Source organism: Schistocerca gregaria, chromosome X (genome assembly GCF_023897955.1).
Source record: "Schistocerca gregaria isolate iqSchGreg1 chromosome X, iqSchGreg1.2, whole genome shotgun sequence".
NCBI classification, from domain to species: domain Eukaryota; kingdom Metazoa; phylum Arthropoda; class Insecta; order Orthoptera; family Acrididae; genus Schistocerca; species Schistocerca gregaria.
This window is the reverse complement of record NC_064931.1, coordinates 555,550,913-555,575,674: the sequence shown is the minus strand read 5'-3', so window position 1 is coordinate 555,575,674 and position 24,762 is coordinate 555,550,913. Positions and strand designations below refer to the sequence as shown.

The 24,762-nt window shown below is 44.7% G+C and overlaps 1 protein-coding gene across 3 annotated transcripts in view; it reads left to right on the top strand.

Annotated features, from left to right (window-relative positions):
* LOC126297832 (intermembrane lipid transfer protein VPS13A-like) overlaps nucleotides 1–24,762 on the top strand; it is a 759,301-nt gene that overhangs the window by 87,030 nt on the left and 647,509 nt on the right. For all 3 annotated transcript variants that reach the window (XM_049989081.1, XM_049989080.1, XM_049989079.1), the window contains exon 3: nucleotides 15,822–15,929. In XM_049989081.1, coding sequence (XP_049845038.1) covers nucleotides 15,822–15,929 — 108 coding nt within the window. The remainder of the gene's footprint in view (nucleotides 1–15,821; nucleotides 15,930–24,762) is intronic.

The following is a 24,762-nucleotide window of genomic DNA, read 5'->3' as shown; positions in this document are numbered from 1 at the left end:
CCACTCTCTACAGGGGCAGGGAAGATGGTCCTGCAGTCTTTTCGATGGGATGTGTTCGATCACCCACAACACAGCCCTAATTGGCTCGTCCTGAGTATCATCTATGTTCACATGAAACACTGGATACGAAGACAACAGGCTACACACTATAGACCAGCGTAGAGAGTTATTGGAAAGGACAGATGGCTGCCTTCTATAACGATGGTGTTGGAAATTTGGTATAACGCTCCGACAAATGTGCAAGTCGGAGCGGCGACTATGTAGAGAAGTACCTGGAAGGTGTAGGTAAATGTGCGAAGACAACAGTTTTGATTTTCACTGTGGTTTCCATTTCGCGACCGATCGTTCCTTACTTTCCGAACAACCCTTGTATATCTCCAATGTCGGTCCGTGGTCCACTGTCTCAAGACGATTGCTTTCGAGAAGAGACTTCGTTCGTTTCCCTAAATGCATATATTTATAACCAGTAAGGGCACTGATAAACATGCTCTGAAACCAACGTTATCATAAACGTTTATTTAGAGTCTTTTCCTCTCTTCCTCGCATTTTAGATTATTAACGTACTCGAGAAATTATTGCACAGTGTCTTTTGCCTATCATTTTTCTCTCAGATTTGTTCAGAAGTAGTAACTTCCTTATTTTTACTTGCATGTTTAAAGCACGCGAAACTGAAAAGAAAAACCGTATATTAAAGTAAGTGGTGCCTGCAGTGACGAAAAATGAATGCATAAGGACACAACCGTAAATTGTCACATCGTGTTATTCCCAAGACGAGATAGCAGCGTTAAAAGATACGATTCATTGCAGTAATACTACTTATCGCAAATAACAGTACTTGAGAACCGACATAAAAAAAGTCCAACTCTGCATTTGAAGGCGTAAATTTAATATCTCTTGCGGAGAGAGCGGTAGACGTTTTATGAATCATGTTTCTGCTGTTGGAAAATAAATACATTTGTGAGATATACACAGTTGTTTTGGTCATTGAGTGAACTGTTATTTACAAATTGACACATCTTAATACCAGTCTGCCGACCTCGATTGAGTTATTTCACAGTTTAAGTAAATCATTCCGTCGAAAACAGTCATATTTCCTAAATTCGCCACCAATTCTATGCATTCTGTTTGTTCAGGTGAGTTACTACTTTTTCGGCAGCGATGTAGTTGCTTAAAGTACGCTACAAATTAGGAAATAATGAGAATATTCAATTGCTGTACAGTTTCCTTGTGAATTTTGTCCATAACGTCAAGCTTTGATTACATTTATGTTCCACCTCACCCGCGTGTTTTAAATATGTGTTTGTTCTTCATTCAGTTTATAACTTCATTTATTTTTCATATTTCTAGCTTTTATATATCAATTAGTGGAATATGAACTTTTTCATTTATATACCGGACAAATAATTCTTAGGAGATCCACTTGTAGGTCCAACTGTACAAGTAACTCATTTCCAATGTTTTTTCACTCTATATTATTCAAAATTCATTTGCCCCCCGATAGTACCCTTTTAAATTGTAGCTTAATTATGTTATGTGTTTCTTTGTTAAGGTATCCTAGAGATCATTCAGCAAATACAACCAGCGGAAAAATGGTACAAAAAATACAAAACTTCCTTTACGTATTATACTGACAAGGGAGGCGAGTTCTAAGACGCTACAGTCATGGACTGTGCGGCTGATCCCGGCATCCCGGTGGAAGTTCGAGTCCTCCCTCGGGGATGGGTGTGTGCGTGTTTGTCCTTAGCATAATTTAGATTAAGTAGTGTGTAAGCTTAGGGACTGATTACCTTAGCAGTTAAGTCACATAAGATTTCACACATGCCAGTCATTTTTTTTTTTTTTTTTTTTTTTTTTTTTAAGCGAGTATCATCATTCAGCTCGGTACCATGTGGGAGTCCAAGGAAATGAGCCAACTGATACGGCAGCAAAGCAGACATGCGTGAAAAGTAATGAACTTGCCAGTGCTGTCCATTTGTGCCCTGTTGCCGTGTTGTTAAAGATGAGTAACACTGTGAGAATGAGTAGCTCCAGTTACAAATTAACATCCCCCCCTCCCACCCCCCAAAAAAGCCCGGAAAAGCGATACTGAGTCATTAAAAATCCGTGTGCACCTAAAGAGCAGCTACCTCTTTGCAGCATAACATGTGGGAAAACAGGCGTAATACTAGGCACAGAAGGTATTTGATGTATTTTATAATTGCACAAGAAGATCAAAAGCCACTCTGCGACCTGTAACAGAGATTCTCTACCTCAGAGCTTATTGGAATTTATACTAATACCTGTGAAAGCCCACCCGGTTGGCCGTGCGGTCTCACGCACGGCTTTCCGGGCGGGAAGAAGCGCCGGTCATCGGCACGAATCCACCCTGCGGATTTGTGTCGACATCCGGTGAGCCGACCAGTCTGTGGATGGTTTTTATGCGGTTTTCCATCTGCCTCGGCAAATGCGGGCTGGTTTCCCTTATTCCGCCTCAGCTACACTATGTCGGCAATTGCTGCGCAAACAAGTTCTCCACGTACGCGTACACTACCATTACTCTACCACGTAAACATAGTTGTTACACTCGTCTGGTGTGAGACGTTGCCTGGGTGGGTCCACCGGGGGCCAAACCGCACAATAACCCTGGGTTCGGTGTGGGGCGGCGGAGGGGTGAAGTGGACTGCGGTAGTCGTCGTGGAGTTGTGGAGCACTGCGGCTGCGACTGGGACGGAGCCTTTCTGTCGTTTCTAGGTCCCCGGTTAACATAACATAACAAAATATCTGTGAATGCGGCAACAGCTATGTGAAACACTCCACACGTTCTGCAAGAGGCGATTATTGGGAGGGCGTGAGTAGTGTTGGTTCTGTGTCAGGAGGCACTCCCCCAGTTCGCACCTTGCCAGTTTTCCTCGGAAGGATGGCAGTGACCTGTGGTCACCGGTAGAATCAGTGAAAGAAGATTCAGAATTAGTTATTTATTTCCATGAAAATGCATGTAGCGTCCTGACTCGTAGTTGGCATTGTCTGTCAATGCCCGCTGACAAATCGCTTCGTAAGCAGTCTTCAGCCCGCTCACGGCAGCTGACACCGCACACTTTGTTCCCGCCGGCTGTTGCATTGGCGGTTAGCCGCTTGCGGTGGCCCGGCTCTAGCCGTACCGCGACGCTACGGCAGTGAGTGAGGGCGGTGCGTGTACTGAACTTACACTCGCTGACATGGAAGGTGTTCCGTCCGCTCCCACTCACCACCCTTCTTCGTCATCCGTCGTACCGCGATGACGGTTGTCATGTTGCGATATTTGAGTGCCGTCCGAGTAGGCCCGATTCAGTCCGCCAGAATGTCAGGAACGCTGGTATCCTGCTCCTGGTGGGACAGAAAGACTTCAAAGCCCCACCGCCAGCGACAGAGGCAGACTGTAGTGTTGAACTCAACGACTGGTGGCTACGGCGAGGTAGCCATCTCTCCCAGTTGTGGCTGCTGTTGTCCGTGGCGTGCAGGAAATCTGCAACAGACTTGTGCCAGGCGTCACTTCGTTGCAATCAGAGAAAGTGTCAACATCATGTACGTCACCAATCCATCTGTCCGGATGAGTTACGAGCTGAACTGCTGAGGTATTCATGGAGCTAAGTAGTGGTCAATGTTTACCCAATGTCATTCCTCATGACCATATAGAGCTTGCTGTTACGAGGGTCCCCTTCTGCTGTGCTTGCTTAACGGGTTTGTTTTAGCATATAACTGGTTCGTAAGAGCTCTTTGTACCGTTTGTTGCATTCTCCTTAGCCTTTCTTTATTCACATAACGTAGGGGACGCGACCCTGTACGGCTAGTCTGAGCCACTACATTCTGCTGAATTCTGGTGGCTGGCTCGGCAGAAACGCTCATGTGTTTGCCCTGAGCCAGTCCAGTGGCGAAATGCTTTCATTTCGGCCGCCTTGTGTCGACGTTGCCGTAATGTAGCGAGATAGCTTCGCTCTGGGACTTTGAAAGTTTTACCCGTTTAATGCCCTGTATAAGGTTTGCAAGCAACAGTACCATGTCTATACGCAGTGCAGAACACTAACGGCGTATTAAAATTGTGAAGAATTTAGCGTTTGCCGACCACAGCCTTACAAACAAGTATGAAGTTACGTATGATGATACGTAAATTTACTATAATCCCTTCATCGCAGATATTGACATAATCTCTGGTGGCACAGGCATACTCCTTGATTACTACATGAAATTACGAAGACGTATTATGGATTAAGGACTTTTGCTGATTAAATGTGTAGCACCACCATTTTTTTTTTTTTTTTTGGCACGGTCGATTAAGCACCGCTGCCGAAGCTGCTGCAACAGGCCATAGAAGCTGGCCTGAACCGAGCTGGCCAGACACAGTTACAACAAGGACTACTGGCTGATGTGCATATTTGTGGACATTAATCACTGGTTCCTAGCCAATTCTTTATTACTAAACTTTGAAAAAACGCACTACAAGCAGTTCAGAACTTGTAAGGGGTGTCCCACGAGTATATGTCTAACATGCGATAACAAGAAGATAGTTGAAGTGGACAGTGTTAAATTCTTGGGATTACAGCTTGATAATAAATTCAACTGGGAGGAGCACGCCACAGAACTGCTGAAGCGTCTTAACAAATCACTGTTTGAAATGCGAATTGTGTCAGACATAGGGGATATAAAAATGAAAAAGCTGGCATACTATGCTTACTTTCATTCCATAATGTCATATGGGATTATTTTTTGGGGTAATTCATCACGCCAAGCTAAAGTTTTCCGGACACCAAAACGTGCAGTAAGAGTTATATGTGGTGTGAACTCAAGAACATCCTGCAGAAGCCTGTTTAGGGAACTAGGAATACTAACTACTGCTTCCCAATGTATTTATTCCTTAATGAAATTTGTCATTAAAAATATATCACTTTTTCAAACCAACAGCTCAATTCATGGAGTCAATACTAGAAATAAGAATAATATTCCCAAGGATTTAAAATCAGTTAGTCTTGTACAAAAAGGTGTGCATTATTCAGGAACACACATTTTCGATAACTTGCCAGCAGCCATAAAAAGCTTAACAACCAATGAAATTCAGTTCAAGAGAAGCCTAAAGGATTTATTGGTGACCAACTCCTACTCCATTGATGAATTTCTCAGTAAATTCAGTGCATTAGTATTTGTAAAATGAATCTTTCGTATATTGTTCATTAAAGAATGACGCTGAATCCACTTGGGACATGTGGAATAGTACATTAGCTTATTTGTTTTAGTTGTAAATATTTGTCATGTATTGTTGTTTTTCTGACGTGTTCCACATCCTGGAGGACGTCCTCACTGCGGATCAATTGGAATGAAAGTAAATCTAATCTAATCTAATGGCAAGTGCTGGCGCCAAACTGTCGGGTCGATTACTAGATGCTGCAACTGAAAAAGGTCACCAAAGACATAACAGCACTCATGCAGCAGAAAGGCAGAGTCACTACAGCCTGGGTGGCCTTGTTGCTTCACGTCCGAACCATGGTTTGTTGTGGTTGGTGTGGTAGACACCAATGTTGTAGCAAAATAAGAACGTGCCAAGTCTATATAGATACTCAACATTTTTATTGGCTAAAATATGGTTCAAATGCCTCTGAGTTCTATGGGACTTAACTGCATGGCCACTCCAGCCGGCGACATTTTTATTCAAAGCTATTGTGGTCTGCCAGCCACCAGGCCAGTCGGGGGAGCTACGACGGTCTACAAGTCTATGTGGATGAACAAGTCACCACTGCCACACTATGCTGCTGCTAACTGAGGCCCTACCATGTGCACTGATTCCAATGCTGCGCTGTACAACCCGTGGACCATCTGTGAACCTACCTCAGCTGCTGCCGGTCTCTGCTCTGGAGGTCTACAGTTCGAGCCAGGGCCATGCAGTCGTTCAGTCGCCACCGCTTTAGAAGGAAAACTCCTTGCTGCCTACCTCTGCCCGGTATCATTCAAGTGTCACGCACACTCTACGAAACCATGGACCCAAGTTGACATCCAGGCCCTGTGCAAGCTGGTGGTGGCACAACAACAATGTGAGCTGTTTTACATGGAATGGAATGGGTCCTTTGGCCCAGCTGAACCGACCATTGAGTGGAAATGGCATGTTCGGGCTACTTGGAGGATCTTAACAGCCAAACGATGGAACTTTTATGGATGACGAAGTGCCATGTCACTGGAGTACATATGTCCACGCTTGGTTTGAAGAACATTCTGGAGAAATAGAGTGAATTGTTTGGCCACACAGATCACCCGACACAAATTCCATCGAACATTTATGGTACATAGTCGAGAGGTTACCTCGTGCGCAAAATCCTGCACCGTTAACACTTCCACAATTATGGACAGCTATGAAGTCAGCATGGCTCAATATTTCTGCAGGGAACTTCCAACAACTTGTTAAGTCCACGCCACATCAAGTTGCTGCACTACGCCGAGCAAAAAGAAATCCGACACGATATTAGGAGGTATCCCATTTTGACAAGTCAGTGTAAATCACATTTTACAGCAAAGTGTCAATTTTTTCAAAAGAAAACAAGCATTTTAATTTCGAAATAGGCTTCACGTCTAGGGCCCCAGCAAAAAAATTAAGCTGCAATCCTTGGTGAGTGTTTGTTGTGTAGTATCATTGCCACAGATACTACCACAACGCCACGCCAACACAAGGTTGGCAGCCCGTCGTCTGAGCACTCCAGCGGGCTGTGCAGCTCGACGGAACTGGAGTGTGCCGGCCCCTTGTTGGCCAAGCGGTTCTAGGCGCTTCAGTCTGGAACCGCGCGACCGCTACGGTCGCAGGTTCGAATCCTGCCTCGGGCATGGATGTGAGTGATGTCCTTAGGTTACTTAGGTTTAAGTAGTTCTAAGTTCTAGGGGACTGATGACCTCAGATGTTAAGTCTCATAGTGCTCCGAGCCATTTGAACCATTTTTGAACTGGAGTCTGCCTCGTTCACTTCTTAGCTAGATTTCAACCTAGGCAGACGTACTTTCGTAATCGGCCCTCAGCCAGTTCTGTAATGTTTGCATTGATTCTCTGAGGAGGACCCATCAGGCTTAGTCCCTGAGAATATGTTGTATTAGTTTATGGTATTCCATGTTGCGAGATTGTCAGTTCATAGCCGCAGCTGCAGTCCTACAAACTACTGAAGATAAGTAATTTCATTGTACTATGTGTTTCTTGAATAATAATCCTTCTCTCTAACAGTGTGCCATACCGCATATTATTGCAACCTGGACTCCTTCAGCTCCTATCAACTCGGCCTCCTACTTATTTGCATTTAGTAACGATCTGAAAACACTCACGCGTTTTCTGCCTCTAAACAGTGAGACACAATATGTTCCAGGTTCTAAATACGTTTCTATGTCTTCTAACAGTCAACGTATAAATTCAATTGAGCCGTGTTTTAGAACTCTTTGGGTTCTCACTATCGAACGTTGTATTGTTTTTCGTCTGTGGCGTCTGTTTCCTTATAAGAGAAGGTATTGACCTGATGAGTTTCTATAGCATCAACATCGTCATCGAATGCACGGTACACAATCAGGGACTCTTTCATCTTCTCAAAGCGTTATGGTTCCTGTCCATGGCACTCCTGCACCTAACTTCAGCTCGTAGCATCGTCTTTATTTTCTTCTGAAATCCACCAACATATATCCTAGATACACCTACCATACAATCGACTGGCTGTGGGTCTGCTCACCTCTTCTTTTTCGTTACAGTCATAGTCACCTCTTCCCCTCCAGTTTGTTCCCCGATTCATCTATTTCCTTTCTTTTCTCTCCTACTGATTCCCGTCATGAAGCTCTTAATAGCTCTTGCTCTCTAAGCACCCACGTCTGTGAATAGTTCTCGCATTACAACTGCACATCTCACGGTCATAAGTCAGAAGCCCTAAACATCAAGCTTATTGTGCTGTTTCTGTGCACGTGTGTGGGACAAAGGCAGTGCCTTGTTATATAATAGACGATTTTTGCTGATCTTAAATAATTTTCCCTCCAGTTTTCTTTAAGGCCTTGCAGGACCTGATAAAATGCACTTCCAGTTTCCCAGGTGCACTAATACACACTGATGGTATACCGTATTTGTTAGATGTATGACGACCAGACGATTTTACACAGAGGTTCTCAGTGCTTTCATTGTAGTTCTCACTATCGTCCAGGAAAACGGGTAGATGCGTGATTACACATTCTTATAAATTGGTGCCCTGAGTAATTTGATAGCTGGATTTCTGGTATTGAGAAATTTTGCCACAGTTATTTTTTTTTAATTTGGTGGTTTATACACATGCAGCATCTCACGTAAGATCTCGTTGCACCGGAGTACAATTAGCAGTGGCTCTGAAAGCAGGTGCTCTAAGGTGGTCGACAAGACCTGTCCTTTCGTAATGTGTTTCCTGATGATCACTCTCGGGAATTCCTCTTATCTGTCCCGTCTTTCATTAATCTAAATGTCGATACACGTATATCTTTAATTCTGATAGCAGCGACTTCCAACAAAGATTGTCTAACACAAAGGCTATAGGATTCATTTCCTTGATGGAATTAGTTTTCATGTTACCATGATGCGAGCCATTGGCTTTATTGACTTGCCTTTCCCGAATTTGTACTTATAATTGAGATTCAATTCAGATAGCTCTTTGTGAGTTGCTAATTTTCTACGGAAAACGTTTCTTATCTACTTTGTCTATGATTTTTATAAATATATGTAGCTGCCATACACACATCAAAAGAAGTTGTGCATCACCCCGGTTCCCAGAACTCCTGAAGATAGACGTTGACTGTGTATATTGTATCACAGACACAGCCCTTTTGACTGTTCAGAGAAGTCACTAAATCCACTCAATTATGTAAACAACCACGCATGAGCAGCGCCTATTAGACGCAGGGGTCCGACAGCCGATCACTTCCAGTCAGTCCACCAGGAAGGAGGTACACGGCTCGTGTTGTCTGTAGTTCAACCTCGCCTAGACGCTCAATACCGCGAGTCGATCGCGTCCGCATTGTTTCTTGGTGTCAGGAACGGCTCTCAACAATGGAAGTGTCCATGCGTCTCGGAGTGAACCATAGCGATGTCGTTCGGACATGGAGGAAATACAAAGAGATAGAAATTGTCGATGACATGCCTCGCTCAGGCCGCCCAAGGGCTAATACTGCAGCGAATGACCGCTACCTACGGATTATGGCTCGGAGGAATCCTGACAGCGACGCCACTATGTTGAATAATGCTTTCGTGCAGCCACAGGAAGTCGTGTTGCGACTCAAACTGAGCGCAATAGGCTGCATGATGGGCAACTTCACTCCCGACGTCCATGGCGAGGTCAATCTTTGCAACCACGACATCATGCAGCGCAGTGCAGATGGGCCCAACAACGTGCCGAAAGCACCGCTCAGGATTGGCGTCACGTTCTTTTCACCGATGAGTGTCGCATATGCCTTCAACCAGACAATCGTCTGATACCTGTTTGGAGGCAACTCGGTCAGGCTGAACGCCTTAGACGCACTGTCTAGCGAGTGATGCAAGGTGGAGGTTGCCTGCTGTTTTGGGGTGGAATTTTGTGGAGACGACGTACGCCGCTGGTGGTCATGGAAGGCGCCGCAACTGTTGTACGATACGTGAATGCCATCCTCCGACCGATAGTGCAACCATATCGGCAGCATATTGGCGAGGCAACTGGAAATTCGTCTGTTGATTTGCAACATGCTTTCCGACTTGGAGTAACAACAATCAGAGAAATTGTAAGAAGTGTATGTTCATCAATCTGGATTATCTTAAAAGATGAATGTTTGTCATAACCGACCAAAAACGACTGGCTGCAAAAAGCAAAAGCTTTTGAAACTAAGGCCAATTGCCAAACTGTCTCGGTGGCGTTCATGGAAAGCAAATGCGACTGGTAAACCAGCAAACAGTGCATCATTGCTCTTCAACTAAAGAAATATTTCTCTGTTGTGTTAATGGCTGTTTGTGGTGCAAATATATAAATTTGTCGCTGTAGATGTGGGATCGTATGGTAAATGTGCTGACTCAACGGTATTTTAACAATCAGTGTTCTATAAGCGAATACTGTCTAATAACTTGGACATTCCAGAAGACAAACACATTTCAGACATAAACAAAACGCAAGTGCCTTATGTATCTGTTGCTGACGATGCATTTTCGCTGTCACACAGAACTGTGTGTCCATACGTAGGTCAGCGACTTGACACAAAAAAAAGTATTCAGCTATCGTCATTTTCGAGCAAGATGTCTCGTAGAGTGCACATTCGGGATAATGGCAAATAAGTGGAGGATCTTTCACAGACCCCTGAATGTAGACGTCGATTTCGCCATAGATATTGTTAAGGCATGTTGTGTTTTACACAAGTATGTTCGAAAGAGTAATGGTATTCAATATTTAAATACGCTGTATGCTATGTACGAAAGAGTAATGGTATTCAATATTTAAATACACTGTACTGATATCCTTCAGTTCATGAGGAAATTCCGCAAGGAATACGTAGAATTGCAGTCAGTTCACACTGCAGAAACGTTTTTGCCGATTAATTTGTACATGAAGGCACTCTGCCATGGCAGTTGGGTTATATTCACTGAAATCTGAATTATATGTACATGTTGTATTAATAATGAAAATGTGTGTGTGTGAATTCCTAAGGGACCAAACTGCTTAGGTCATCGGTCCCTAGACTTACACACTAATTAAACTAACTTAAACTAACTTATGCTAAGAACAACACCCGCACCCGCACACTAATTAAACTAACATGTCCCACAAAGCAGACCTCTCCTTATGTTTATAATAAATTTCTCCGTATCAAAGCCCATGTTGACAGAAAGATCCTTCTGCAGACACACAGCAGCAAACAAATAATAAAATGTAAAATATCTCCACAGTTTGAATCGCACTGACGGCTGGCCGCTCACTGGCAGTGCAACGTGCAGGCTGCCCCATTCAGCTGCGTGTAATTGGCCTCAGCGACGCGCTGGCTAGAGGCTGGTCGCATGACAAAGTGCTGGCCGCACGGGCGGCTGGCCGCAGCTGGTGGCTCAGTGCGCGTTGCGCGGCACCTTTCCATGCTAACCTGGCCGCATCCGACCAGCCGCTAATCTGGCCGTGGCCGTGGCCGCACTAGTGCGTTATTGCCCTTAATCCGCCGGGCGGATGCGATCCGGGGCCGGCGCGTCTACCCGAGTCCAGGAAGTAGCGCATTAGCGCCCACGACTAACCTGGCGGGTTTTTAGCGTAAAACAGCTACAGTGCCTTAATGCATTACCTGCAATACTCCAGTGAGGTTTGTGGCCTTTGAAGTGGCTCACGTCGGTTGTGACCCAGGGAAACTAAGACCCAGGCAAACGATGAAAGTATGTTTATTAAAATGTACATAAACCTAATCCCCCTCCTTCAAATCGTGTTTACACAACACAAATGGCAGTTCAGAATTAAGCCCCCTCTTTGAAATGAAAAGAAATATAAGTCCTGTGGAATGTAAGCCACAAAAAACTTAATCCCAGTTTCTAAAGTCAATATATTGGTTCACGAGGAACGGAATGTCTAGTTACACAAAGCCTCTGCATAGAGCCAAAAATACCCAGTCCAAGAGGTTCACGCGTTAAAGGCCAAGTCTCGACGTATCTCCAAGGCGACAGCTGGTTCCTCCACGTAACAGAGGAGGAGGAGATTCTTGATAGGCAGGATGGCGTCGGACGACAGGTAGCGAGATGACTGCACGACAGCTCCCCATTGGACAACTGTGGCAGCCTTAGGCGCAAATGCGCGGTGAGCTCGCCTGTGGAGAACTTCCTTGCTGTAGCCGTGCACCGGCCTAAATACTGTTGAGACATATTTTCCATCATGTGTCCCTGCGGAAGCGAGCAGGTCGATGTTGATTTTGTCCTCTTGTAGCGATACTACTGCCCTCTGTAGGCAAGCCCTGTACTCCGAGTTGCAGCAATGTCGTTCGCCGTCGCAGCCCCGGTGACTTGTGACATAGGCCACCCGCGATGCAGTGCTGCTATGCTGGAGGACTATAAGCCCCGACATGGCACTTTTGGAAATGGGATTGCCCCCCGTTCGCCTCTCTTGGGCCATCTCAGTTGTGCCAGCAAACTCTTATGTCCTCACATCGACGTCTTAAATCACTCCTACAATTGTTATAACATATCCGACAAATATTCTAACATAAGAATTTCTCAGTTATCAACACTGCATATTAATGTAATTGTCAATAAGCTGACAATGGCTTCTCATGTTGTATTTTTACTCAATGACTCAATTTCTGTGTGACTGTTACGGTTATTACTTTTCTTATTCACATAATCTCTTACTTTAAGCCCTTGCATTGTGAAAATCTGAAAAATCTTTCTTCTATTATCCTCGTAGTGTCGTAGTCTCGGGGTCGAATAAGAAAGATATTTAGTTTCCTCGCCGGTGGATTTAATTTTTACTGTACTCGAGGACAGACACTTTATATGTCTGTAGCTGTGTAGTTATCAACACCGGTTTGAGTGGATTTTCTAGCAGTCTCGCAATTCCTGTTCCCACGGAAAGGATGCCGGCGAATGCGGGCCGCTTTCCCGCTTCCTGCCAGTGGCATTGCTGATGCGTCCGCAGTTCAAATGGCTCTGAGCACTATGGGACTCAACTTCTGAGGTCATCAGTCCCCTAGAACTTAGAACTACTTAAACCTAACTAACCTAAGGACATCAGACAGCTGGCCGGGGTGGCCGAGCGGTTCTTGGCGCTACAGTCGGGAACCGCGCGACCGCTACGATCGCAGGTTCGAATCCTGCTTAGGGCATGGATGTGTGTGATGTCCTTAGGTTAGTTAGGGTTAGGTAGCTCTACGTTCTAGGGGACTGATGACCTTAGGAGTTAAGTCCCATAGTGCTCAGAACCATTTGACATCACACACATCCATGCCCGAGGCAGGATTCAAACCTACGACCGTAGCGGTCTCGCGGTTCTAGACTCTAGCGCCTAGAACCGCACGCCACTCCGGCCGGCTGCGTCCGCAGTGTGCAGACGTTCTCGCAGAACTTTCAGCTTTAGCCCGGCTACAAAAAGTCCGCCGATATCGCCTGACCCTAGGGAGCGCAACAAGAACCGCGCGCCACTCGCCTGTCTTCCATAGGTCGGCTTTACAACGAAGTGCAGATGCACAAGTGAGCCTGAATTTTAAATCCTAGCTTTGAAAAGACCACTCGCCACGTACAGTACTATCCGTGATGGAATATATTACTTATGCAACTTTAAAAAAAAGCAATAAGAATCAAACTGAGAACGGTTTTTACAGATTATGGGAAAATCACAAAAAAACAAGATCTGGAAACATATAAAGCAATTAACACGAAAGTTGGATAAATTGTTGCCACTCGTGCTGCATGAAACTATTACGTCCAAACTAGGGGTGTTTATGTTCGGTAGTGTCATGTGGACACTAGATGTTTGCGAGTAGAGTAGAAACAAGAGTTGTTGTTGAGAAGACAGAGATGAAAGAGGTGGCGTAGTGGTTAAGAACTGGATTCAGATCCCTGTCTGGATATCCAGAGTTACGTTTCTCCAAATCCATTAACGTGAGTGCAGGAATCGTCGGTTTAAAGAAGACACAGTCGATTTCATTCCCCATCCTTGTCCCAACAGGACCATTGCAGTGTCCGTAATAACTTCACCGCCGTTGGGACTATTTAGTTGTAATTCCGGGATGGAAACAAGTAGAAGCTGACTTAACTACGAATGACAGGGTTAGCAGAGTGCCAGAAGTTCCATATGCTAAACGCAAGTGACTAGACATTCCACTGTTGATATATCAATGCCGTTTGCCGCCCATTGTGATTGTGTTCGCAGAGAGCGTGAACAAGCCACATATTCTCTCGTCAACAATTGTGACTATTCACTACTTGGCGACGACGCACATCACGCGCTAATATGTATTCGTGTGCAAAATTTAAGAACGAAAGTAACTTTCACATGCTGTGCCACTGTTACTAACCATGCTGGACGTACCCTCGTTGTTGTTGTCGTGGTCTTCAGTCCAGAGACTGGTTTGATGCAACTCTCCATGCTACTCTCTCCTGTGCAAGAGTCTTTATCTCCCAGTACGTACTGCAACCTACATACTTCTGAATCTGTTTAGTGTATTCACCTCTTGGTCTCCCTCTACGATTTTTACCCTCCACGCTGCCCACCAATACTAAACGGGTGATCCCTTGATGCCTCAGAATATGTACTACCAAGCGATCCCTTCTCCTAGTCTAGTTGTGTCGCAAATTTCTCTTCCCCCAAATTCTATTCAATACCTCCTCATTAATTATGTGATATACCCATCTAATCTTCAGCATTCTTCTGTAGCACCACATTTCGAAAGCTTCTATTCTCTTCTTGTCTAAACTATTTATAGTCCACGTTTTACTTCCATACAAGGCTACACCCCATACAAATACTTTCAGAAACGACTTCCTGACACTTAAATCTATATTAGATGTTAAAAAATTTCTCTTCTTCAGAAACGTTTTCCTTGCCATTGCCAACCGTCCGCGGTGGCCGAGCGGTTCTAGACGTTTCAGACCGGAACAGCGCGATTGCTACGGTCGCAGGTTGGATGTGTGTGATATCCTTAGGTCTGTTAGGTTTAAGTAGTTCTAAGTCCTACGGGACTGATTACATCAAATGTCAAGTCCCATAGTGCTCAGAGCCATTTGAACCTTCCCATTGCCAGTCTACATTTTATATCCTCTCTACTTCGACCATCCTTATATAGTGAATAATGGTAACACGTGACTCACCCAGGAAAATTATCTAACATGATCATTTTGGTCGGCCAGGTGTAATGACATGGAAAGGCATAAAGCTGCATGGGCGTATTTAACTCCAAATCTAAACACGGTACGATCATTGGTCAGCGTTATTGGGACACTGTATTTCTTCTTCGCGTGCGTGTGCTGTTTTCCACGGGTGCATTCGGCCTTGTCTTCACTTTTATGGATGACATTGCACGACCGTATCGAACAGCGCAGGTGGAACTCTTGAAACGAGAGGAAATTCGGATACTGGACTGGGCTACCCGTTCCCCCGACTTGAATCCCATCGAGCAGCACGTGTGGGATGCGTTGGGGAGACGTACTGCAGCAAATCCACATCCATCAACGACCATCCGGCAGTTTTGAGCCGTGCTGTTGGAGGAATGAATCTCCCTACCCCAAGACTGCATACCAACTTTGTGTCCAGCATGGGAGCTCGTTGCGGATAATGCAGTGCCGTTCTTTGTAATCATACAGCCTATTAAGAAACGTTTCCCGCCTTTTGTCATGTACAAGGGGCCATCACAAACCCCTGTGTCTTTAGTGCCCTTGAATAAAAGTATAATTTCTGTTCGTCTCATTGCACATTTCTTTCAGTCACCTTCTGTTCTCTACTGTCGCAGAACTTTCTGTGTATGATCCACGTTCCATCGAGTTATATTACTTGACTGTGAAACCACATGTGAAAGTTACTGTCGTCCTTGGGTTTTGCACACCAGTGTATTTTCAGCCTGTTTATGCCTCTGCGTTTATAGGCATTACGTATCTGCAGTCTGATTATAGCGACTCAATTACACCGAAAGTACTCATTTGACGAAGAAAATGAAACTTCCACTCTGCAGCGGTATGTATGGTGAATCAATCAGCGTTCCAGACCACGAATCCATCCCGGATGCATTTGATAATTTTGTGTTCTGGGTAGATTTAGAATGCCAGTATTCAGAGACAGTAAACTGCAGTTATAGGTTGTATCAAGCAAACGTGAGTAGTCTCCATATTATCGTGAACTAAAAGCATTTTTTCTTTTGTTTCAGTACGAGCTTGACCTGCCAATCGAGGTGAAAGTCGGCGTCATTGGAAAAATAAACTTAAGCATTCCATGGGGTGGCCTTTACACACAGTCCGTAGTAGCTACTATTGAGGTAAGTAAGCAATTAATGTGTTCATTGAAACGTTTTGTGCAGTTATTCTTCTGTCTTCGTATTTAGTAACTACCGGATTGAAAGTTTGTTTTTCTAATGTATGTTCCTTCAGACAGTGGTGACGATCTGTAGCTGCATTAATATTACGAAACTTATTCGCAATTGTCAATTTTTTTGACATCACATATATTAGGTATAAGATTATTATCTGTTGGTGACACATGAAAATTCGTGCCAGAGCAGGACGTCAACTCGGGTTTCCTGCTTATCGGGAGGCAGTCGCCTTGGCCTTCCTTTTTCTATTTTCTAAAAACGCTGATTTTTATGCTTCAAATTTTAATGAATATCTTTCATAAATTAGAGCAAATCCCGGTACACACATAACAGTTAAGTAAAGTTAAATTTCAGTAGTAACCACTTCACTGCCAAACCACAAATAATATTTCTGTGTTGTCTGAAAGCTATTAGACTTAACACTATTCTCGCATAAGATAAAGAAAGAAACACACAGCACGATGGAGAACCGTATTTCCAATCCGCCCCGCTGCTCTGCTACGTGTATGTCATTTCGTATACATATGGTATCCAGCGATTCTTATCGTCCGTTCATTCCTTCATCATATCGATAATTTCACCTCTCCTACCGTGGACGTTCCAGCTATGGAGGGGAGGGAGTGTCTTGAAATGTACTCCATAGGAAGTTACAGAAATATTGTCAGTATTTTGGATTGTCCACGATCTTCAAATGTCGTTCCCGTAAAAAGGTCTAAACGTCCGTCACATTCTTTGGGGCATCTCTGAACAAATAGAGCACCCTCTGGCCTCGAAGCCAAGTTACTGCATTCGTTTTAGTACGTGGATACTACGTCCCGTCCGGGAAGAATATAACCCCTGGTCCGATGTTTCGTTGTTCCAGTTGAAAAAAGAAAGCGATCATCTATGTCGGGCAAGCTCCACACTTCTGTTGGGGCGCCGCATATGAGGCGGTGTTCATCGTTGTCTAGAGTTTGGCACTGCGGCCACAATGGTGAATCTGTCATATGAATCGCATTGAGTCTAGACCTGGAGACATTTTGGCATTAACTGTCAGGTACGACATTGCACGTCTAAGGAAACAAGTTGTATCGATCCTCATACTACATGCCAATTGGTATGTGGATGCTTATTGTCAATAGGACTGCTGCATCCTTCGGTCGTTAGTAGCCTTTTCGACAGACGTCACGCGCCGCTGCAGGTCTGGTTTCCGGCAGAGCCTTCAGAACGTAGCTGTGCTCTATAAAAAAAAACGTGACTGGGAAATGTGCTGGACCGATACTGGGGCCATTAGAGAAACTGATGCTAGTTCTTCTATTAAGTTTCCTGTCAGACAAGTTTGATGCCTTCTCCACAGTTTTAACATTGTGCTGATATCTACCTAATGGTGTGTGCAGGAGGGGGGGGGGGGGGGGGGGGGAAGCACTAACATAGCCCTCCAACCATGTTCCACTCTCGAATAGCAAGTGGGAAGAATGATTGTCGGTAAGCCTCCGCAATGGCTCTAATTTCTCGACTTTCTACTCATGGTCATTACGCGAGACGTATGTAGGGGGAAGTAATATGCTGTAAGACTCCTCCTGAAAAGTACCCTCTCTAAAGTTCAGTATTAAAACTCTCCGTCATGCACAACGCCTCTCCTGTAACGTCTGCCAATGGAGTTTGTTGAGCATCTCCGTAACGCTCTCGTGCCAACTCAACGATCCCGTGAAGAAACGTGCCCTTCTCTTTCTCTTCTATCAGTCCTATCTGGTAGGGATACCAGACAGATAACAATACTCAAGAATGGGTCGAAAAAGCGCCTTGTAAGCCACTTCCTTCGTGGATGAGTTAAATTTCCTTAAGATTCTTCCTATGAATCTCAGTCTCGCATCAGGTTCTCCCACTATTTGTTTTAAATGGTCATTTCACTTAAGGGCGCTCCGGATAGTTACTCCTATATACTTTACTGCAGATACTGTTTCCAGCGGTTTGTCATCAATAATGTAGCTATACACTAGTGGATTTCTTTTCCTATGTATGCGTAATATGTTACATTTATTTCCATTCAGGATCAATCGCCAGAGCCTTCACCATTCATCAATTCTCTGGAGGTTGTTCTGAAAATCGTTAGTATCTCCTGGCGTTTCTACTAATTTATAGACAACCGCATCATCTGCGAATAGCCTTAGAGAGCATCCGATGCTTTCTATTAGATCACTTACATATATTGTAAACGGTAACGGTCCTATCCTACTTCCTTGGGATACACCGAAAATTTCCTTCACGTCTGTCGATTTTGCTCCGTTAAGTGCGGCGTGTTGAGTTCCGTCTGCAATGAAGTCTTGAATCCAGTTGCAAATCTGCTCCGAACTCGATAAGCTCGTATTTTTTTCACTATATATCAGTGCTGGACAGTGTCAAATGCCTTTCTGAAGTCAATGAGTACGGTACCAACCTGAGAACCATTGTCTATGGCGCAGTGGATCTCATGGAGCAACAGAGCGAGCTGAGTTTCGCAGAATCTATGTTTGTGGAATCCATGTTGATTTTTATAGAGGAGATTTTTCTTCTCCAAGAACGTCATAATTCTTGAGAATAAAACATGTGCCATAATTCTACAACGAATTGACGTCAACGATATAGGTTTTTAATTGTGTGCCTCTGTCCTACGGTCCTTCTTAAAAACAGGAATGAGTGGCGCTTTCTTCCAGTCGCTAGGTACCCTTCGTTGCTCAAGCGATCTAGGATAAATTACTGCTAGAAGGGGAGCAAATTCTTTGGCACTATCTTTGTAGAATTTTATAGGTACCTCATCTGATCCTGACGCCTTTCCGCTACTAAGCGATTGTAGTCGTTTTTCTATTCCGCGATCGGTTTATCTGCCATTTTGACGTTCGTATGACGATTGAAAAGAGGAACCTTGTTATGATCGCCCGCTGTGCGACGATTTTGGAAGATTGTCATTGCTCTCCTTACGCTCATTTTCGCTTCGTTCAGCTTTTGTGTGTCAGCTGGGTTTTTACTTCTCTAGAATCTGAGCTGAGGTTCTCTCTGTTTGCGTAGCAGTTTTATAATACGGCTATTAAACCATGGTGGGTCTTTCCCATCCCTTAAGATTTTACTCGGCACATATTTGTCTAGGGAGTATTGCGCTATTCCTTCTCTCTGTCATCTTCCGTTTCGGTGCCAGTATGGTCACTGAGTGAATGAGTAAATGATTTTGACCCAGTTACTTATTTTACATACGACCAAAACCTCTTAGGGTTTTTCTCAGATCGGTTGACAAAGTTTTACTTTCAGTGTCATTGAACGCTCCTGTCATTGCTCTCCTTACGCTCATTTTCGCTTAGTTCAGCTTTTGTGTGTCAGCCAGGTTTTCACTACTCTTGAATCTGAGATGAGGTTCTTTCTGTTTACGTAACAGTTTTCTAACACGGCTATCAAACGAGTGTAAGTCTTTCCTATCCCTTAAAACTTTACTCGGCACATATTTGTTTACGGTGGGTTGCACGATTCCTTCGATTTTTTTTTCCATTTGTTTCCATTTCTTCGTTCTCATTACCGAATATTTGATGCTGACTGCTCAGATACTCAGAAATTTGTATCCTGTCACTCTTGCGAAGAAAAAATATCTTCCTGCTCAAAGTAATTCTTGGACAAGACATTCAGAACAATGTCCTTCGAATCCCTGGCTCTGGCACAAGTTTTGATAGCATGACGCTCCCACTCTATACCTGGCAAGCTGAGGTCACTATTACAGTGGCATGATCAGGAAAATTACTAACGATGTTCTGCAGGTTTTGTCTGAAGCGCTCTAGCACTGAAGCTCCTGACCCAGGTGGTCTATAAAAGTATCCGATTACTATTTTTGACCTATCTTTGGTACTTAACTTCACCCAGATTAATTCACAATCGGAATCAGTGATATCTTCGTCAGATTTTATCAAATTCCTTACTGCAATAAACACGGCGCCACCATTGGAATCTAACCTATCCTTATGATAAATAATCCAAACTGAACTTAGGATTTTGTTGTCATTAATGTCCGGTTTCAACAAACTTTCTGTTTCTAATACTATCTGTGCTTCGTAACCAACCTTCAGTAAGCGATACTAATTCTGGGATCTTTCCTCGGCTGCTCGCTCCTGCAGTTTCCTTAAATCGTATTAAGCTTATCTATCTCTGATCTGCGACGACGAACGTTTTCTAAGAAGATTGTGGCTAATTGATCAGGTAAATTGTCTTTTATACTAAGGGGGGATTTCTCTAACCTAAAAAAAAACCATGTGCACCCACGCTACTCCACTACCCTAGTAACTGTTTCCTGCGTGTAGTGCACGCCTGACCTATTAAGGGGAACCCTGAAATTCTGTACCGGATAGCGAAGGTCGATAAATTCGCATCCGATACCGTGGCAGAGTCGTCTGAGCGTCTGAGCCTTTGGTTTAGACCTTCCACTCTGCTCCAAACCAGAGGACTGCGAACAACACTGGGAACGATGCTACAAATAGACAGCTTAGCCTGCATCCCGCATGCGATACTGGTTGCCTTCACCAAACCAGCCATCCGCTGAAAGGAGCCGAGGATGCCCTCAGAACCTAAGCGGCAGGCGTCATCGGTGCCGACATGTGCCACTATATGCAGCCGGTTGTACCCAGTGCGCTCGATAGCTGTCGGCAGGGCCGGCCGGTGTGGCCGAGCGTTTCTAGGCGCTTCAGTATGGAACCGCGCGACCGCTACGGTCGCAGGTTCGAATCCTGCCTCGGGCATGGATGTGTGTGATGTCCTTAGGATAGTCAGGTTTAAGTAGTTCTAAGTTCTAGGGGACTGATGACCTCAGATGTTAAGTCCCATAGTGCTCAGAGCCTTTTGAACCATTTTTGAGCTGTCGGCAGGGCCTCTTCCACATCACGGACGAGACTCCCCCCCTCCCCCCTCCCCCGGCAGATAAACCGAGTGCACGCTGGTATTATTTCCAGCCACACCAGCTATTTCCCTGAGGGGCTGCATCACCCGCCTAAAACTGGAGCACTGTGTGCACTTGTCCGGACTGGGTAGGAAAATCGGCCGCTGGTCCAACAGGAAAAGCAACCCGTGCCGGGTCAGAGTTATAATCGACACTGGGTAGGACCTCGTACCTGCTGCTAAGACGTAGGGAGCCAGCCGCACGACCAGCTCCCTCTTTCGCCTTCCGTCCACGACACGCGAGCCCACCACTGTCTGCCACCCACTCTCGAGCGAGGATGGACTGGTCAGATGTTGCGAATCAAGAGATGCAGCGACATCCAGGTTACCAAAGGTGTCGCAGATCTCGTCCCCAGTCCCCCGCAACTTTGAACATTAGCCAGAAGTATGTCGACGGTAGCCAACGCTGCTTCCAGCTGTTTACGGACAGCGATCAATTTCCTTGTGTCTGCTCACAAAAGAAATGGCTCTGAGCACTATGGGACTTAACATCTGTGGTCATCAGTCCCCTAGAACTTAGAACTACTTAAACCTAACTAACCTAAGGACATCATACACATCCATGCCCGAGGCACGATTCGAACCTGCGACCGTAGCAGTACCTCGGTTCCGGACTGAGCGCCTGAACCGCTAGACCACCGCGGCCGGCCCCGCTCACAACAAGTACAGTTCATAGCCATATCGTAGTGCGTAAAAATAGATATATAAGATCTCAAATGGTGCTACTTAGTTTGAAACGTTCGCAGAATATAGCGAGGAGAATAAAAAAAACAAAAAAACACAAAAGCTGTTGATCGCTTGCAAACTAGAATGCACTGATCTAAACTATATGCTAGCTATCAGCACGAGATTTAAACTTAGTGGCTTGACGTGGCGGTCTGACGGCGGAAACATTACAGTAAGAGGCCGCCGCATTGTACAAGGATATGCACGCAAAAACCAAAACTTACAGTAATTTGCTACTCGCTAGCCTATTCAGTAAAATACACAGGTACAGTTCACTCTTTTGCAGAAGCACGTAAAAAAAAACACAAAACAGATTAAATTACTGTGTATCCGGCAAATGCTGCTGCTGATACCGCTGCTGGCGCGTCCGCTCGGCTCGGCGTCTGCCGGTACTGCCTCGTCGTCTACCGCCTCCCCTCGATCGTGAACGTGCGCAAGACCAAGTCCACCCCTTCTAAAAGGGAGGGTAAGGGCATCGTATCTTACTTTAAATAGTAGGACCGCACTCTCGAAAGAACCAAACGCCGCCACTATTCGTCTTGCCATCGTCATCGGCATCTGGAGTACTAGAGTAAAGTGCTGAATTCTTGACGCCACGTAGGTCTTAACGTATGTGACCCGCTGGATCATGTGTAATGACTGTGTGATGCTCTCTTTGACGCCATTCCGGACTGATTACAGTAGTCTCTTATAGTTGTACGCTGCTGTGCGACGTATGTCGTTGGTAGAAACAATCCCTAGACATTTCAAGGTGTCTATGAGCCTTAAAGGTGCCACACACTGTTCCGTTAGTCCAACATCAATATTCATCGCTACAGACTTGTCCACATTCATACGGCTGCCTGTTGCCGTTCCATATTTGCGTATCCAATCTAAATCAACACTCATATCGTTCTCATTCCGCACTATCAGCACCACTTCATCTGCATATAACTTACACTTAAATGAGTGTCCTAGCCAAGTCAGTCCTGTCAAGCTTTGCCAAAGGCTGCAGAGTAATCTGCCGAGAGCCAGTGCATATAATACCGTAGATAAAGGACATCCTTGTCTGATCGATCTCGCTAGGAGGAGAGATTTTGTCACACGTCCATTGACGAGCACTTTGGAGGAGGCACTGCTGAGTAGGTGCACCACGACAGTGATAAATGGTCGTGGAAACCGCATGAGTGTCAGGAATTCTGCAAGACAGGTATGGCTTACTCTATCAAAGGCTTGGTCAAAACTCTATCGATGCTAGTGCTGTACGGAGATGGTACGTCTCTGCTAGGGTGATCAAATTGCGATATCCAACAAGCGCTGTCTGAATGTTGTTATCTGCGCCCAACGATGTTTAATCGAGTGAGATCACTTGGTCAGTATACGCTGTGGCTGCAGATCCGTTTGCAGGACGTCAGCGTTAAGATCGCCTGTAGCATATATTCGGTTGAGACGGCTAGCGAAGTGTTTCGTTCTATGTATGTAGCCGGCCGCTGTGGCCGAGCGGTTCTAGGTGCTTCAGTCTGGAACTTCGCGACCGATACGGTACCAGCTTCGAATCCTGCCTCGGGCATGGATGTGTGTGATGCCCATAGGTTAGTTAGGTTTAAGTGTTTTTAAGTTCTAGGGGACTGATGACCTCAGATGTTAAGCCCCATAGTGCTCAGAGCCATTTGAACCTATGTATGTATCTAGGACGGGGACCATGGACATGCTCGCAGATGTCGACTAAATGCATATTCTGCACCAACATTCGTAGTTCTGGGCACGGGGTATATCGAGGAAATTTATCTTTCTGTGTAAGTACACGATTAAAATCGCCGACTAGGATTAATCGGTCGTGGCGACCTTGAGAGAGCGGGGAAATTTCCTCTGCGAAAAAGTGGGAACGCTCTTGCCTCCTGTCTGTACAGTTCCAATCATATCTTGAGGTTCAATTGTAATTTCTTCACGCATAAATTGTTCGATTTCAAATGCCTTTGGTAGTGCAAATTCATTATTAAAAATGGTCTTGATGGTAGAGTGCGGTACGAATGAGCCATTCCAGTTCGAAAGTGCGAACACTAGCGAAGGCTAACGCGAAGAAAACAACCGCGTGCGCGCGAAGTTCTCCGGCAGGGACTTAAACAGACGTCCGAGCCACACGACTGAGGAAAGCAGACAACCATCTCGGCTATCCGTGCACACGTCCAAACCTCTATATGCCACACTGTCTCTGTCCCTATTGCTGTCAACATTACTCGGATTCCAACAGCAGGTTTCATGGGACAGATGTTTTCAACCTTAATATTATTATCGTCTTTTGCCTGTCTAGGCTCGTATAAAGGAGGCAAACGACGATAATAATACTGACATTGAACACACCTGTCTCATTAAGCCTGCTGTGGGAATCCAAGAAATGTTTAAAGCAGTAGGGACGTGGTGTGGCATACGGAGGTTTGGACCGGTACAAGAAGGGTACATTGACAGCCAAAATTGTTAAGGCAACTGCTCAAAATAAGCGGGATATCCGGATTCAAGTCCCAGTCCGGCACAAATTTCCATATGTCACCAATAGATAGTAATTCTGTATCTAATACAGCTGATGTCAAAACAATTCGCAATTGCGAATAAATTTCGAAATCGAAAACCTATTCAACAGTTTCCATAAATAACATAATAATCATTATAACGATTAAAATACATTTGTAGAACAAATGGTTTCATGCACAGAGAAAAATAACCTAACGATTGTGGTTTACGTATCTGTCATTCTGTTGCTCAACCCCTACTGAATAGTACAATCCGTAATACATTTATGCACTCAGTAATTACGTATTTCCTATAATCCTTCACACTAATGTCAAATAAAAATTTGAACTGTTTCCAAAATTGTAAAAAGATTATTACAAAAAAATAAAATTCAGTAAATCAATCGAGTTACACGATTACGTGGCCACAATGGCTTTAGTAAATGGTTATTAAACATATCTTTGAATTTAAAAAAAACAGATCACTAACCAGTCTGTTATGCCACTTGTGTTGGTGGTTGACAAGAAACATGGCCACTGGTCAGCTGCTGCAGCGTCCAAATCTGGACCAACCACTGATTTCATAATATCCTTCGACGATTCCAGAGTTATCTACGTTTGACAGTCTCCACAGGCTCGCA